Here is a 15,074-nt window from a genome sequence, read left to right as displayed (position 1 = left end):
ATCCTTTCTCTCAAAATTACAAGAGAACTGTTCCCTAATGGTAGATTTTCCTTAGCCCTTAATAGTGGCTTCAAGCTTATGAAACAGAGAGCTCTAACAATCCTTAGCTCTTCACTCAGTGCCTAGCCAAGGGGCATTACAATCTTCCTAACCACTGTATTAGATTGTAAAACTCCATGAAGACAGATGTTAAAACTATATTATATTCTGCTATGCCAGTTAAAACCTAGCACTGTTACCTTACATTTAAAGGAGCGCAGTAATTCAGTGAGTGAATTCTATTAGAAGAGACTTCAGAAGAAATTATTATCCAATTCCCAGTAGTGTCAAATTTGAGTTAACTCCATTAACATGATGAATTAATTGAGGATAGAAACAGAGAAAATTAATATTACTTTGTTCCTTTTGTTTGTTTTTACCCATAGACTGTCTTTTCTGGTCTGTGACCATCTTAATAAGATGAAATGGTCCAAAGTATTTAGATTAGGAATGGAGTCAAGAAATCATGTTGGGTATTTCCAAGGAGATAAAAGATTAACAGGTATGTTGTCTTCTAGCAGTTTTTGAGTGTCAGGTTTTCTGTTGTGGTCTTCGATCCATTTGGAGTTGACTTTTGTGCAGGGTGAAAGATAAGGATCCATTTTCATTCTTCTGCAGAATAGAGATCCAATTTTGCCAGCACCGTTTGTTGAAGGTGCTGTCTTTCCTCCATTGTGTGCTCTTAGCACCTTTGTTAAATATCAGGTGGCTGAAATTACATGTACTCATGTTTAGGTCTTCTGTTGTGTTCCATTGATCTATGTGTCTTATTTTACTGCCAGTACCATTCTGTTTTTAATACTATGCCTCTGTAATAATCTGAGATCTGGTGTGGTGGTCCCCCCAGTGTTGTTCTTTTTGCCCCAGATTGCTTTGGCTATCCAGAGTCTTTTGTGATTCCATATGTATTTTAGGATGATTTCTTTTTTTCAAGATCTGTGAAGAATGTTGTGGGTATTTTGATTGGAATTGCATTGAATCTATAAATTGCTTTTGGTTAGATGGTCATTTTCACAATATTGATTCTGCCAGTCCATGAGCATGGTCGAGCTTTCCATCTCCTAGTGTCTTACTCTGTCTCTTTCTTTAGAGATTTGAAGTTTTCATTGTAGATATCTTTAATGTCTTTGGTTAGGTTTATTCCTAAATATTTTATTTTTTTAGGGCTATTGAGAATGGAAGTGTTTCCTCTAGTGCTTTTTCTGATTGTTTTGGTATGTAGAAAGGCTACTAAATTTTCTAAGTTGATTTTGTAACCTGCCAGTTTACTGAAAGTATTAATCATTTCTAACAGTTTCTTAGTGGAATTTTTGGGATCTTTTATGAATAATATCATATCATCTGCAAATAGGGATAATTTGACTTCTTCTTTTCCAATTAGTACTCCTTAAATTTCCTTCTCTTGTCTTACTGCTCTTGCAAGAGTTTCAAGCACTATATTGTAAAGGAGTAGAGATAGCATACAGCTGTGTCTGGTTCTTGATTTTAATGGGAATGCTTCCAGTTTTTCTCCATTTAGGATGATGTTGGCTATTGTTTATTGTATATAGCTTTAATTATGTTGAGGTATGTTCCCTCCAGACCAATTCCTTCTAGGACTTTTAACATGAATGCATGCTGTATTTTGTCAAACACTCTCTGCATCTATTGAGATGATCATGTGGTTTAAGTCCATTTATATGTTTTATTACATTTATTGACTTGTATGTTGAACCATCCCTGCATCTCTGGAATAAAGCCAACTTGATTGTGGTGACCTTTTTGATGTGTGTCTATATGCAGTTTGTGAGTATTTTCTTGAGTATCTTTGCATCTATGTTCATTAAGGATACGGTTCTATAGTTTCCTTGTATTTTTACCTGGTTTTGATATTACAGTGATACTGGCTTCATAGAAGGAGTTTGGGAATTCTCTCTCTGTTTCTGTCTTTTTGGACAATTTAAGCAGTATTGGCTGTAGATTAGAATTCTGCTGTGAATCCATCCAGGCCTGGACTTTTTTTAGTCAGGAAGTATTGTATTACTGTTTCAATTTCCTTATTTGTTTTTTTAAAGTATTCCTTTATGTTTTAGATTTTTGTTGTTGTTGTTGCTGTTGTTGCTATCTGTTCTGTTGTTTCCCCTTTTGTCTCTGATTGTGTTGATTTGGATTTACTCTTTCTTTTGGTTAACTGAGCTAAGGGTCTCTGTCTTTTTTAACCTTTCAAAGAACCACCTCTTAGATTCTTTGTTGTTTTTTGTTTTGTTTTGCTTTTTGTTTTCTTTGTTCCTATTTCGTTAATTTCTGCTCTGAGTTTTGTTATTTCTTCTCATCTACTAGGTTTGGGGTTGGTTTGTTCTCGCCTTTCCAGACTCTAGACTTGTACTGTAAAGTCATTTACATGTGTTCTTTCTGATTTTTTAATGCAGACACTAAGAGCTATAAACTTCCCTCTTAGGACTGTTTTTAAGGTGTCCCAGAGGTTTTGTTGCATTGTGTTCCCATTTTCATTGTTCTAGGAATACTTTTATTTCTTTCTTAATTTCTTCTTTGACCCATTCATCATTCAGGGGTGTGTTGTTTAATTTCCATGAGTTCATGTAATTACTAGAGCTTCTTCTGCTGTTGATTATGTGCTTTATTGCACTGTGGTCTGTGAGAAGACATGGAACTATTTCAATTTTTTTTTGTATTTGTTGAGATTTGTTTTGTGTCCCAGAATGTGGCCAAATTTAGAATAACTTGGCTGCTGTGTAGAAAGTGTATTCTTTGGTGCTTGGGTGAAATATACTGTAGATGTCTGTTAAGTCCATTTCATGTAAGATGTCATTTAATTCAGATGTCTGTTTATTCTTTGTCCAGTTGACCTGTCTATTGAAGATAGTGGGGTATCTTTAAAAAGACTTCCCCATGATATCTATACCAGTGTTTGACCAAATATGACTAATGAATAGAAGTTCTGATACTGCCTTCCCACATTGTTATATAATTTGATGTATTTCTAGTATTTTGAGGGAATTTTTTGTGAATGCCCTTTATAGTAGCCTTATTGTTAAAATTCAAAGAAAAGACTTATGAATGTTCCATTAAGTATATGGCTTTCAGAAGTAAATCACTGGCATATAGTAAAAACCTCATTAATTTGAAATTCATGATTATTAGCATTTCATAGGAATTTTATTTGAACATTTAAGAATGGGACCTTATCTTGAGATTTTGTTTTTAAATGTATTTATTTATTTATTTGTTTTATGTGTATGAATGTATGTATATAAGTGAAGCCATGTCTGGCAAAGCCTGAAGAGGCCAGGAGATCCCCTAAGATTCCTCAGCCTATATACCCTTAGTCCCTCCCCCAGGCCACCTGCAACTAGGTCCGACTAGTTGGTTGGGAGGTATGGCTGGACTCTGAGGTGAGGGTCCCCTGACTCTCCCTGTCCCTTCCTTCCTTGCTGGGAAATGAACAGTTAACAAGCTTAGTTGTGACAATCCTAGGCAGGCAGGCACAACCAAACTTGGGAAGATGGCATTTGTTGGAGGACAGCCCTATTCAATACTCCACTCCTTCCTCCAGCTCTCACATTCTTTCTGCTGTCCTCTTCCATACGAGTGCCTAAGCCTTGGAGGGGTGACATAGATGTAGGCGATTTTTATCCTACTGCATCAAGATAGTGAACCTTGGGCCTTCTCATCATCTTTTTTCGGGATGTAGCTATTGGCCCATGTCAGCAGTATTTCTCCTAGTATAAAACACAAATGAAAAGGACAAAGCAGGAAACAGGAAAATATCTAAACCTGGGCTCTAAACAATTGCAGTGGCTTTCCCACTGGGGCCTATAATTTCCACTGTCACCAGTGATTGGCATGACTTGAAATACCAGATGTGTGTTTCTCCCTGAGGAGCAGACCTTAAATCCAATTTGAAATTTGTCGGTTGCACATACACTAGTCACGCCACTGTACACCAGCAGGTACATCTTACTGGAGGGGAGTTTTCAGCTTAGTCCTAGCTTGATTTCTCCCTTTGCTGCATTCACATCAGGCAGTGTCTTCTGCAATATTGTCTTGCTGTATTGTTCTGGAATGCAACCAACATTAGTGGCAATAGCCTTTATTCTTTCGGGTGCCTCAGGGCCCTCCTTGGCTAACAGCTCATGGAGCCAACTCACTCCAGCATTGGAATTTTCGGTTAACAATTGTAGAGTTTGGGGGAGCCTCTGTTTTCATAGCATCTAAAGGCCCAGCCTATTGCTGACTTTCCCCAACAATCCTGGTGGATAACACTTGTGCCTCACCCAACCATGAAGCTCCTAAGAATTTTATAGCTTTACCACTTGTGAATCTGTTTTTCATCCCTGTTTCTTCAGGTGCAATTAAATATCTTTCAAATGAGTTTCCACGTCTGCAAAATACTCAGAAGGTAGCATTATGTCATCTATATAATGAAACCTTTTCCTAGAGGATGGGCAAAACAATGCGTCATCCTAAAATGAATAGTGGAGTTAGAAAGACAACCTTGGTGAAACACTGAAAGTCAATTTTCCTCTGTTCCAAGAAAGTGTTAGGTGATCACAGAAATTCAAAACTAAAAAGATACTAAATTAAACATAAACAAGGCGTAATACAACATGGAAAGATTCTATGCATTTTTATCAATTGTTTACTCAGTAGATCCATGTTGGGTACAATAACATGGATAAGAGGCATTAACTTAGCTCTTTACACACTTTCTCTGAGCCATTTCATTTCAGTATCCTGGAGCTCTTACATGGAGCCTCCTTGCATTTCTGTATCCTTGATGAACTTGTTGGGGCTGGCTTAAGCTGCCCGGCCCTGCACAGAGCCAAGGAGGAATTGGCCTTCATCCTCTCCTGCTGTACCTGGTTGGTTCCCTGGGTCAGATAGACCCTAGGTCTGCCCCATGGCTGTAGTGATATATGTTCCCTCTCTATCAACCACACCTGGATGCTGGGGGAGGCCCTGGCAGATCAAACTGTCTCCACCCCTAGCATAACCTTTTCTAAGAGGGAAGTGTACCCTGTTTAATCTGGGGGAATCATTATCTACCCCTGAGAAACTCTGTCTTCTGTTCCTGTATTGTTTTATCTTGGATGCCTTCTGTGAAGTGCTTCTCAGGCTTTAAAGTCTTCCAGAGGCTCTTTAGAACAGAATTTGGCTTTTTGTCAGTTTTTTTTTCTTTAGAAACTTTAGCTTGACACAAAGAGTAACCCACACAAACCTCTTTCTCTGCTTTACCTTTTTTCTATCTCCTCTAATTTGCTCTACCATTTTACGAACACATTTTACTCTGGTTTAAGTCCTTAAATCTGCCAGAGCCTTTCCTACTTCATAAAGATCCTGTTCCACTAAGAGACTCAACAGAGCCACTAATGTTCCATCAATCTCAAGGTCCCTGCTGAATCAAGTTCTTTAAATCTCTGGTGAACACAGTCCTTTCTGGCTTTATGAATTAGACATAATAACATCACTTTCCCCATACCTAGTTTCCTCAGTAGTGTCTACCCCCTCCTCTGTTGTCCTCCAACTCCTTGTATCCATGGGAACCTTCACTGGTGATGACCAAGTATATCTACAGCTCATACAAGCCAGTCCATCAAAGACTGATTCCTCCCTGTACTGCCTCAGGTTGTTCAGCCTGTGTCTCAAGGAGGGATGGTTGGTTATATTGCTCAGCTTCTCTGCTTCTGCATCATTTAAATTGATTCCATCTGCTGTCATGTCCCACAGCCTCACAAGCCAGGGGGTAAGGAGCTTCTTTACTTGTTTGAAAGTCTTCCCTAGTTCCAAACAACTTCAGTGCTGAGTAGTCTCTGATTACCATAGTCCCTCACACAAGACCATTGTTAAGGCCCTCTTCAACATTCTGGCATGGGTTTTCCCTTTCTTTGTATTAAAGATGAACCTGAGGGGCATCTTCAGCTATTTCTAGGTTGCTCCCTCCTCATCACTACTTGCCTCCTCCCATGGGTTCCAGGTTTAGGGGTTCCAAGATGAGCTTTTTATTATTGATCTAATGTGGGCTCTCTTCCCTTAGGGCCACCTTTCCATGATAATTGGCAAGCTAACACCTCCATCTCTCTTTCTTTTATCTAATTTACTGACAAGGACAAAGGCCAATACTGAAGAGGCCAGACTCATATCCCTTTCTCGCTGCAGTTCCCCTCTTACACCCCTTTTGTCTCCCTCCATGCTTCAGACTCCTCCTGGGACAGATCTCTTATTACCCATAGGAGCAGCCAGGCAGCCTCTGCAGCTGCTTGCTGATACCTCTGTCCCTGTTACACTACTCTTAGGGCCCCCCACAGTAATGCCCCCTCTCTCTCTCTCTCTCTCTCTCTCTCTCTCTCTCTCTCTCTCTCTCTCTCTCTCATAATTTGGCAACACTTACATAAAACCCAGTATGCCTGTCAGTTTTGTTTATGACCTTGAAATACTAAGCTTAAGAAAGTACTGGCACACAAGCTTTTTAGTACAATGCAATGTTGTGGTAGGTAGAATTGTGTATAAAATGTAAGGAGAGTAGAACACGGATGGACAAGAGAGGAACCCACCCCAAGGCTGCAAGATAAACAAGCTCATGAACTCTTCTAATTTCTTTCACACACACACTATATCTACTGAGTCCAGTTAGTCTTGCCTTATTTGCTTGTGTTTAGGGCTGACCTTTTAGGATAGGGATCTCTTTCCTGGAAAAATAAAAATGAACTCCTTTTCCTTCCCTTTGCAGCCAAAATCATGAAATTTGCAGATAAAGAGATTATGGAGCTTTTTAAAGATTTGTGTCCTGGCTTGTGGAAGTTGGTCATTGGGGGCAGGCCTTTGAATGTAGTGGACCTTGGTTCCAGTCCTGTTATCTCAGGTTCCTTCTCCATCACCATGGGATCTGCCACCTCCTTATACTTACATAGCCATGCCTTCCCTGCCATGATTGACTGCAGTCCCCCTGAAACCATGACCCCAAAAAAGCCTTTCTTCTTAGAAGTTTTTCCCTTAGGGATTTAGTCACAATAAAGCAAAAGTGGCAATACAAATAATTTTTGGAAGTCCTATTTCTGTTTCATTTTAGAAATTAGGGAATATATACCTCAAAAGTATAAGTAAAATTTCAGCATCACATAGTTGTAAATCATACATTGAAGATAGAGTTATGTTGATTATATCTGCAGAACCTTTTCTGCTGTTCCAAACTTTTGATCATTGTTATTTCTTTATTCTTTGTACCTTCCTGTCTATGACATGCAGTTAGCTCATTTAACCTTTATGGGAGCACCAGGGAGAAAGTGCTATCATTATTCTGATTTTTGTAACTTTTACCCTTTCTTCAAGGAAAAACTCAATTGTGATGGTTGTAGTAAAACAAAAGTCAATTTAGAAGGTAACTGCATGTCTATTCATGATAAAGGAATTGTATATTTAAGTCTTGAACAGTCAAGAAAAGAGCCATTTCAGATACTTTATTCTGTTTCCTGGGAAAAGTGGTTAGAGATCATTTTTAAATTATTCTTAGAATGCAAGGTGAATTTTAAAACATGTTTAGGATAGACAGAACAAAAATAAAGTGTCATTGTGAACTGAGACAGAGGGGGGGAGGGACTAGAGAGTTGGCTCAGCAGGTGAGAGCATACCTGCTCTTGCAGAGGACCCAGGTTCTGTTCCCAGGTCCCACATGGCAGCTAACAACCATCCATAACTCTAGTTCCAGGGGATCCTATGCCCTCTTCTTACCTCTGTAGGCACTACACAACATGGGTGCACTTATATACATAAAATAAAAATAATATTTTTTAAAAAGAGAAACTAACAGTATAGTGTAATCAATGACTGAACATTTTGGATTTCAGAGATTCTCTGGAAATACCTTTGCACTATGCTTTCTGGCTAAAATCACAGGATATCCACCTCAGCCATATTATATTTTATTCTTCACTCCCTTCTCTCCATTTCCTCCTGGGAAAGCTTGTTTATCTTGTAGCCTCAGGGTGGGTTCCTATCTCATCCACCTGTCTTCTACTCTCCTTACATTTTATACACAACTCTACCTACCACAACATTGCATTGTTTGCCTATGTGTCTACACTGGACTAAAAAGCTTGAGTGTCAGTTCTTTCTTAAGCTTAGTATTTCAAGATCTTAAACAAAACTAACAGGCATATTAGGTCTTATGTAAGTGTCAGATTATGTCTCTGTCTCTCTGTCTCTCTTTCTCTGTATGTCTGTGGTTGTCTGTGCGTCTGTGTGTGTGTAAGAATTGGGTTTTACGTATGCTTGCTTTGATTAATTGATTGATGGCTATAGTCCAGGCTGGCCTAGATCTCAACTATCCTCCTTCTCTGTCTTCTGGGTGCTATGATTATAGACATGTACTTCCATGTCCACTTAGTTTATTTTAAGCCTGCTTTTTGGAGTGATCCTAAAGGTTTGTTAAATATTCTTTGTTAAAGAAGTGAAGTACTTTTTCAATAAATTTTAGGTGAAGGTCATTTCTAAACTGAGACATCTTAAACATTCTATGTTTGTAGTTATTTAATATATAATTCTGTTTTTGGCTGGGCATGGTGGCGCACGCCTTTAATCCCAGCACTCAGGAGGCAGAGGCAGGCGGATCGGATCTCTGAGTTCGAGGCCAGCCTGGTTTCCATAGTGAATCCAGGACAGCTGGGGCTACAGGGAGACCCTGTCTCAAAAAGACCAAAAAAAAAAAAAAAAAAATTCTGTTTTTGTTGACTCTCAAAACGCACTTTTATTTCTGTTTTCAGAGTTTAACAGATCTCATATTTATGGTAATGTTTTCTACTTCAGGTATTAAAACTTGTGGTCTGGCAAAGTTTTGTGTTCTTTCATTTGTTTTTTGTTACTGTTTGTATTGTTTTGTATTCTGTACGGGAAAAGTAGCCTAGAATGTGGTCAGATGCCAAGATACTGGAATTTCCACACCCTTCAACTACAGTCGGGAATGAGTAGAGTAGTTCAGCTCATGCTGTTGTACTAGTTGAGTATTTCTTATCAAATGATTTGCTCTTGCTAGATAAAGCAAGCTTTTTGAGATCACAAAGCTTGATCTTGAGATCCTAAGTATCTTTTAACCTGCAAGTAAAAGGGCTTTTTCCAATGGGGTAATTGTATGTGCCTACTGATATACATAGACCATGTGTTTGGATTAGTGGCTTATACTACTAATCCTATTTTGTTTTGTTTTGAGTTTTTGTTTTGTTTTGATTAAGACAGGGTCTCCTGGGAGCCCCAGCTGGCCTGGAACTTGTTATGTAGACCAGGCTGGCCTTGATTTCACAGAGATCTACCTGCCTTTGTCTCCTCAGTGCCGGGATTAAAGGCCTGGGCCAACATACCTGGTTACAGTGCCATTTTTAAAACAATGTATAGTTAAGGAATACATTCTTATCACTTAAACAGATGAACAAAACCTTATCTCAGTAGAAACAGGGAATGGAGTTGATAAAATGTAACATTGATTTGTGTCAAAACAAATAAGAGAACAGAGACCCTAGCTAAGCATAGAAGGGACTTCTTTAACTTTATCAAGAGCAGTACTGTGTATAAAGTGTATTGCAGTTCTTAAATGTAATGCTGAAAACCTGGAACATTCCTCTGACATTGGCATAGCAGTGGTACTTGCTCACTTCTAGTCATCATTTCAGTAGAGGTCTTAAACAGAGAAGTCAGGCAATTGGTACTAATAATAGCAATAATAACAATTAAATGGTTGCTAGGAAGAAATGAGATCACCTTTTTTTTTCCCCACACATACTCTATCTATGTACTTATGTTTAGATTACTGAAAATAATACACAGTTGGTATAACAGAACTTACAAAATTTCTGAATATAAAAAATGACTATATAGAAATTAGTTGTGTTTATATAACCAGTGTCAAATAAAAAAGAAAAGCAGTAAAGTGTATTCATAATATTGCTATAATACCCTGCATAACTATGAGATACCAGTGACTCTAAATCCAACAAAAGGTATATGAAACCTGTTTTGAAAAAAATAGTAAAAACTATTTGGAGACAAAAGACTAATGGAGAACTATCTTTTGTCCATGAATCTAAAGACTCAGTATGATAGACATGCACATTCTCCCCAAATTATCTTTAGATGTACCATACTAGTAGGAGGTGTTGTAGAAAGATACTGCTGTATATCAACATAAGTGAATTCTAGAAGCAGACATCTCTCAAACAATATGAAATGAAGGGAGCAAGTCACAGAAGAAAACGTGTACACTGGGTTATTTGGGCATTCTGTCATAGACGCTTAAGACTGCAAAAGGAAGTCAGATAAATGATTATCCCTAAAGTCAGGGCAAGTGGCTTGCCATTGTGTAAAAGGCTATGTGATAGCTTCAGTGATATTCAGGCCTCTAGGGCACAGACGTGTTTCATTACCTATCTAGGTGGTAATTACAGGGATGCTCAGTATGTACTGTTCTTTAAACTGTACATCTGTACTTCACACAGATCATGGAGATAAATTTTTAAATGAAATATACAAAGTAAATTACTGAGAATATGAGTTTTTAAGCTGATCTGTGCTCTTGTCATTACTAATGACTGTACAGGAATTCTGAATTAACCTGATTTAGAATATTGCACTCAGCTAGAAAGTTAAGACTCTCCTTTTTTTTTTTTTTAAGACAACCAGGAATACTCCTCAGTTTACTAAAATATGTGGAATAGGATTTAGTGTGAGCTAAATGCTGTTTTTATTACACACTGGAAGATTATTTAGTGAGAAAACCATAAAAGATTTCATCTGTAGCATGGTGATAATGACTTGCTATGAAGTCTGCCACTTTTGAGTACTTTCCATGTACCAGGCATAGGATCAAGAATTTTATTCTGGTGCTATTCTTATCCCCATATTACATATCAAGAGACACAATTGGTTTTTGATATCATGTTTTTTAATTCTAGAACTCATATTCTTAACTGTAGCCTCATGTAAGGATTAGAATGATGAATTGCGTAGCATGCACACTATTCCATATATTACAGATTCTCACTTGTTTTAACTGTGTAATATGAATATTGTTTTAACTGCTGTAATATGGATATTCAGTTTTGCACAAACTCAGCAGAAATCCCAAGTATATGCTAGGCATTCCTAGCATGTTAGATGAACTGTTTGCTTTTATTGAGCAGTTTGTAACACATGCCACAAAATTTTGATGACTCTTGTCTTTCTCCAACTAGTGCATTGTCATATTTCAAAAATCACCAAATATAGTCCAACTTGAGGCATAATTACTTCCTATTGCATATAAAGGCCAAGTTACATATAAATCGTCCTCTAGATTGACTACAGTACAGAAAGTCACCTCTCGAGTTTCAAAACAGTACTTCTTGTCACTGAGAGTTCTTAACTTTTCTGCCCGTAGACTGACATTCATCTGCATGTCCAGGTCAGAATGAGTTACTTTATAAACAGAGGAAAAAGAAAACAAAACAGTGACCACTTTGCAGAAATTGCTGTTTTCTTACATTCCCATAACCCTTGTTCAAATAAATTCTTAAGTAATATTTCATTTTGTTGGCAAAAATTCTTTTTTTAATTGATTAATATTACTTGGGGATACATACAGTCTTGTGTACTATATTAGGAAGGTCTTTTATAGATGATTTTGTACTCAAATGAATGATTGTTTGTTTTAAAAGGTTAACACATCAAGCCCTTGGTCGAATGTGTATATCTTATTTATTGCATTTCCTCTCTAAGAAAAGTCACTTTTAGATTGTGTTTCATTATTATTAAATTTGTTACCTATTGTTCTATTCTTTTGGAAATGAGAAGCATTTGCATACAATAAGAAAATTTCCTAACAATTCTATTCTATTCATGCTGCTTTCCTTTTTAAGTCGTTGACAAATACATGGATCTAAAACCCTTTCAGAGTCTCTGCTCTGGAAAAAAAATTATTTTCACAATAATAAGTTGTGATTTTCCCTCCTCCAGCCATCTTTCATAAGAGTAGAGTTTTCCAGAGGCTGATGCCATGGGAGACTGCAGAAGCTTAATGTAAAAGCAGCCACTGGAGAATTAAAAACAATTCACACTTTTGATAGCCATTTTCTTTTTTAAAAAAATATTTTATTTGTCATTTTTATTTTATGTGTATGCGTGTGTTGGCTGCATGTTGGTAAATGCACCCGTGCCAATCAGTGCCAGCGGAGGACAGAAGAGACCATCGAATCCCCTGGAACTGGAGTTACAGACAGTGTTAACTGCCATGTGGGTGCTGGGATTTGAACCCGGCTCTTCTGCAAGAACAACCAGTGTTCTTAACCACTGACCCATCTCTCCAGCCCCTTGATAGCCTTTCAAAACTAGTGTTTTCATTTAAAAATGTGATGTGTGGTAATATACAGCAATCATTTTGTAAATAAAGTAAAAAATTTAAGCCTTTCTATATTAACATGGTACATACAGATATGGAAGTTGACGCCCTTACCCTGAAACCAGACGTAAGAGCTCACAGTCAGCACTCTCATCTTTACTCTCAAATACTTAAATTTTTTCATATTAGCTTCAGTTTGCTTTTTATAATGTTCAATATCTGTTTTTAGGTTGCTTCAAGCCTCAGGAAAGATCAGATTACTTGATGTTGGCAGCTGCTTTAACCCATTTTTGAAGTTTGATGAATTTCTAACTGTTGGCATAGACATCGTCCCTGCTGTAGAGGTATGTGGTTTTGTTTGCAGACTTGAATATTTTACCTGTATCCTTAAAAATGAAAGCACCAGCTTTATACTCCTAAAATAATAAAGATATATTTCCTGTTTACCAACTAATAAATTATTTCTCTTCAGAACTAAATATATGTTCTGTGAAAACTTTTGAGCATTTAGTCAACCAGCATTAATGTGGCCATTAACATAGTTACCCTTATTTCTTTGTTCAGTTCTGTGTTTATTGTCTAAATAGCCAGGCTCTGAAGCTATACTATAGTAAAATCATTTCCACTAAGAAACTCTGTAAAGATTATCGGGTAGCCAGAATGCTTGGAGTTCATATTTTGTTTATATCAAACAAGATTTTTTTAATCCATCTTACGGAATGCTGGAAAGGGGCCAAAGTCAAGGGCATTGTAGTCAGTTAAAATTTCGTTAAATTTGTACTTGAATAGATAAAACTACCTAAATGTACATAGATTGTTTCCTCTACTTTTTGTTTAGGTTATGAGAGGGCCTGGAGAGATGGCTCAGTAGTTAAGAGCACTGGCTGCTCTAACCCATGTTTGATTCCCACCACCCATGTGGCAGCTAACAATTTTCTGTTAATACCAGTTCTTATGTCCTATTCTGGCCTCTGAGGGCATTGTATGATACGTGGTGCACTTGCATACATGCAGGCAAAACACTCATATACACAAAAATAAATAAATCAAAAACAGTTTTTTTTAATTTATAAGAATAAGCATCAATTGACACTTAGCCTGGTGCAGTACTAGTCATCAAGTAAAGTCATTAACCTTCTCTTTAAGGGTCATGTACGTGTAATACTGTCAATTCAGTGAAACAGGGTCATGATCTGAAACATTAAGCTATCTTACTCAAAAGATGCCAGGAGTTTGTGTTAAGGATATTAACACAAAATGCAACACCAGGCATTTTCCTTACTAGAAATTAATACATTTTTCTTAAATAACATAAGTTCTCATATTTCCTATTTTACTTTTAACATAAATCGGGAATAGAAAAAAATTATAAATTGCTTTTCTGCTTTTTGTTGTTTGCAGTGCTAAGGGTTGAACCCAGGGCATCACACCACATATCCTAAATAAGTACTGTACCACCAAGCTACATCCCCAACCCACAAACTACATTTTTAATGTTATAAAAAGAATATGATTTAGTGTATAAACTCCTTGAGTTAGAGATCTCCCCCCATCCTCAGTACACACACACACACAAACACACAAGAACAATATTCCTAACACCTGGAAGATTACCCAATACATTATTTTAAAGAATGGAATCTCACTGTCACTCTAGGCTTGAATCTCTTTACCACCATTTCCTAGTGTCAGTAGTCTATTTTCTATAGAGTGCAATAAGGTTAATAATGGACCATATTCCATAGGAAGTTATGGATGTTTCATTGAGAAAAAGCATTTAAACACGTAGCACAGTTAACTATTATATGAGTGCTAAAGGAATGTTTGCTGTTGTTATTCAAAATTAGTGCATGAAGGCTTCATCTGAATCTTTTATATGTCATTTTGATGAACATGATTCTCGAGACTGAATCTCTCAGGATAACCTTAAGGAAAGAGGGAATGCTACACCATTACTGCTATCTTTACTTCCTGAAGAGGAATACTTGCTCTACTGTAAACTAGGTGTTCTTAGTTTATCACTGCGGTGAACGTCTGTAACATTTGGACCTGTAGTTTTAAAGTGCAAGTTTCATTATGTGTGGACCCTCTCCTGGTCCTTCAAGACACATTAGAGGTATTCTTTAAGATGGCTGAGCATGATGACTGCTTGTTCTGAACCTAAAGCTTAAATATTATTTTTAAAATATTAAACTTATTTATAGACAAGGCTCTAATCTTTCAGCAATTATGGAAGGCAAAAGAACTGCTGTGTGTAAGTTCAGTAGCAGACTCAGATTTTATTAGATCCAGAAGCCTGTGACCCATTTGAAAACAAAGAGAAAATAATTATACTAGTCAGAAAACTAGAGACCCTATTTATCTACTTTCCACCTGTCTAAAAAAATGGGCAGAATATGTGAAATAAATTGTATTACATTGGGCATGTCTTAGTTTGTTCTTCATTGCTGTGACAAAACACTCTGACCAGTACCAACTTGGGGAGGAAAGGGTTTATTTGTCTTACATCTCCCAGGTCGCATGCAGTTCATCAGGGAGCCCAAGGTAGGAACTCAGGGCAGGAACTTGGAGGCAGAAGCTGGAGCACAGGCCATGGAGGAATGTTGCTTACTGGCTTGTTCCCCTGGCCCCTGCTCAGCCTGCTTTCTTATGCAACACAGGCCCACCTGCCCAGGGGTGG

The 15,074-nt window shown here is 37.5% G+C and overlaps 1 protein-coding gene across 2 annotated transcripts in view; it reads left to right on the top strand.

Annotated features, from left to right (window-relative positions):
• The window catches only part of Bmt2 (base methyltransferase of 25S rRNA 2 homolog), an 89,593-nt gene that overhangs the window by 68,111 nt on the left and 6,408 nt on the right, over positions 1-15,074 (top strand). For both annotated transcript variants that reach the window (XM_029556887.1, XM_008854530.3), the window contains one exon: positions 12,624-12,738. In XM_029556887.1, the coding sequence (XP_029412747.1) occupies positions 12,624-12,738 (115 nt within the window). The remainder of the gene's footprint in view (positions 1-12,623; positions 12,739-15,074) is intronic.

The sequence above is a fragment of the Nannospalax galili genome, unplaced genomic scaffold (genome assembly GCF_000622305.1).
Source record: "Nannospalax galili isolate Female #2095 unplaced genomic scaffold, S.galili_v1.0 scaffold787, whole genome shotgun sequence".
NCBI classification, from domain to species: Eukaryota; Metazoa; Chordata; class Mammalia; order Rodentia; family Spalacidae; genus Nannospalax; species Nannospalax galili.
Note: the sequence above shows the minus strand (reverse complement) of the source record. Positions and strands in the feature narration are given on the sequence as shown.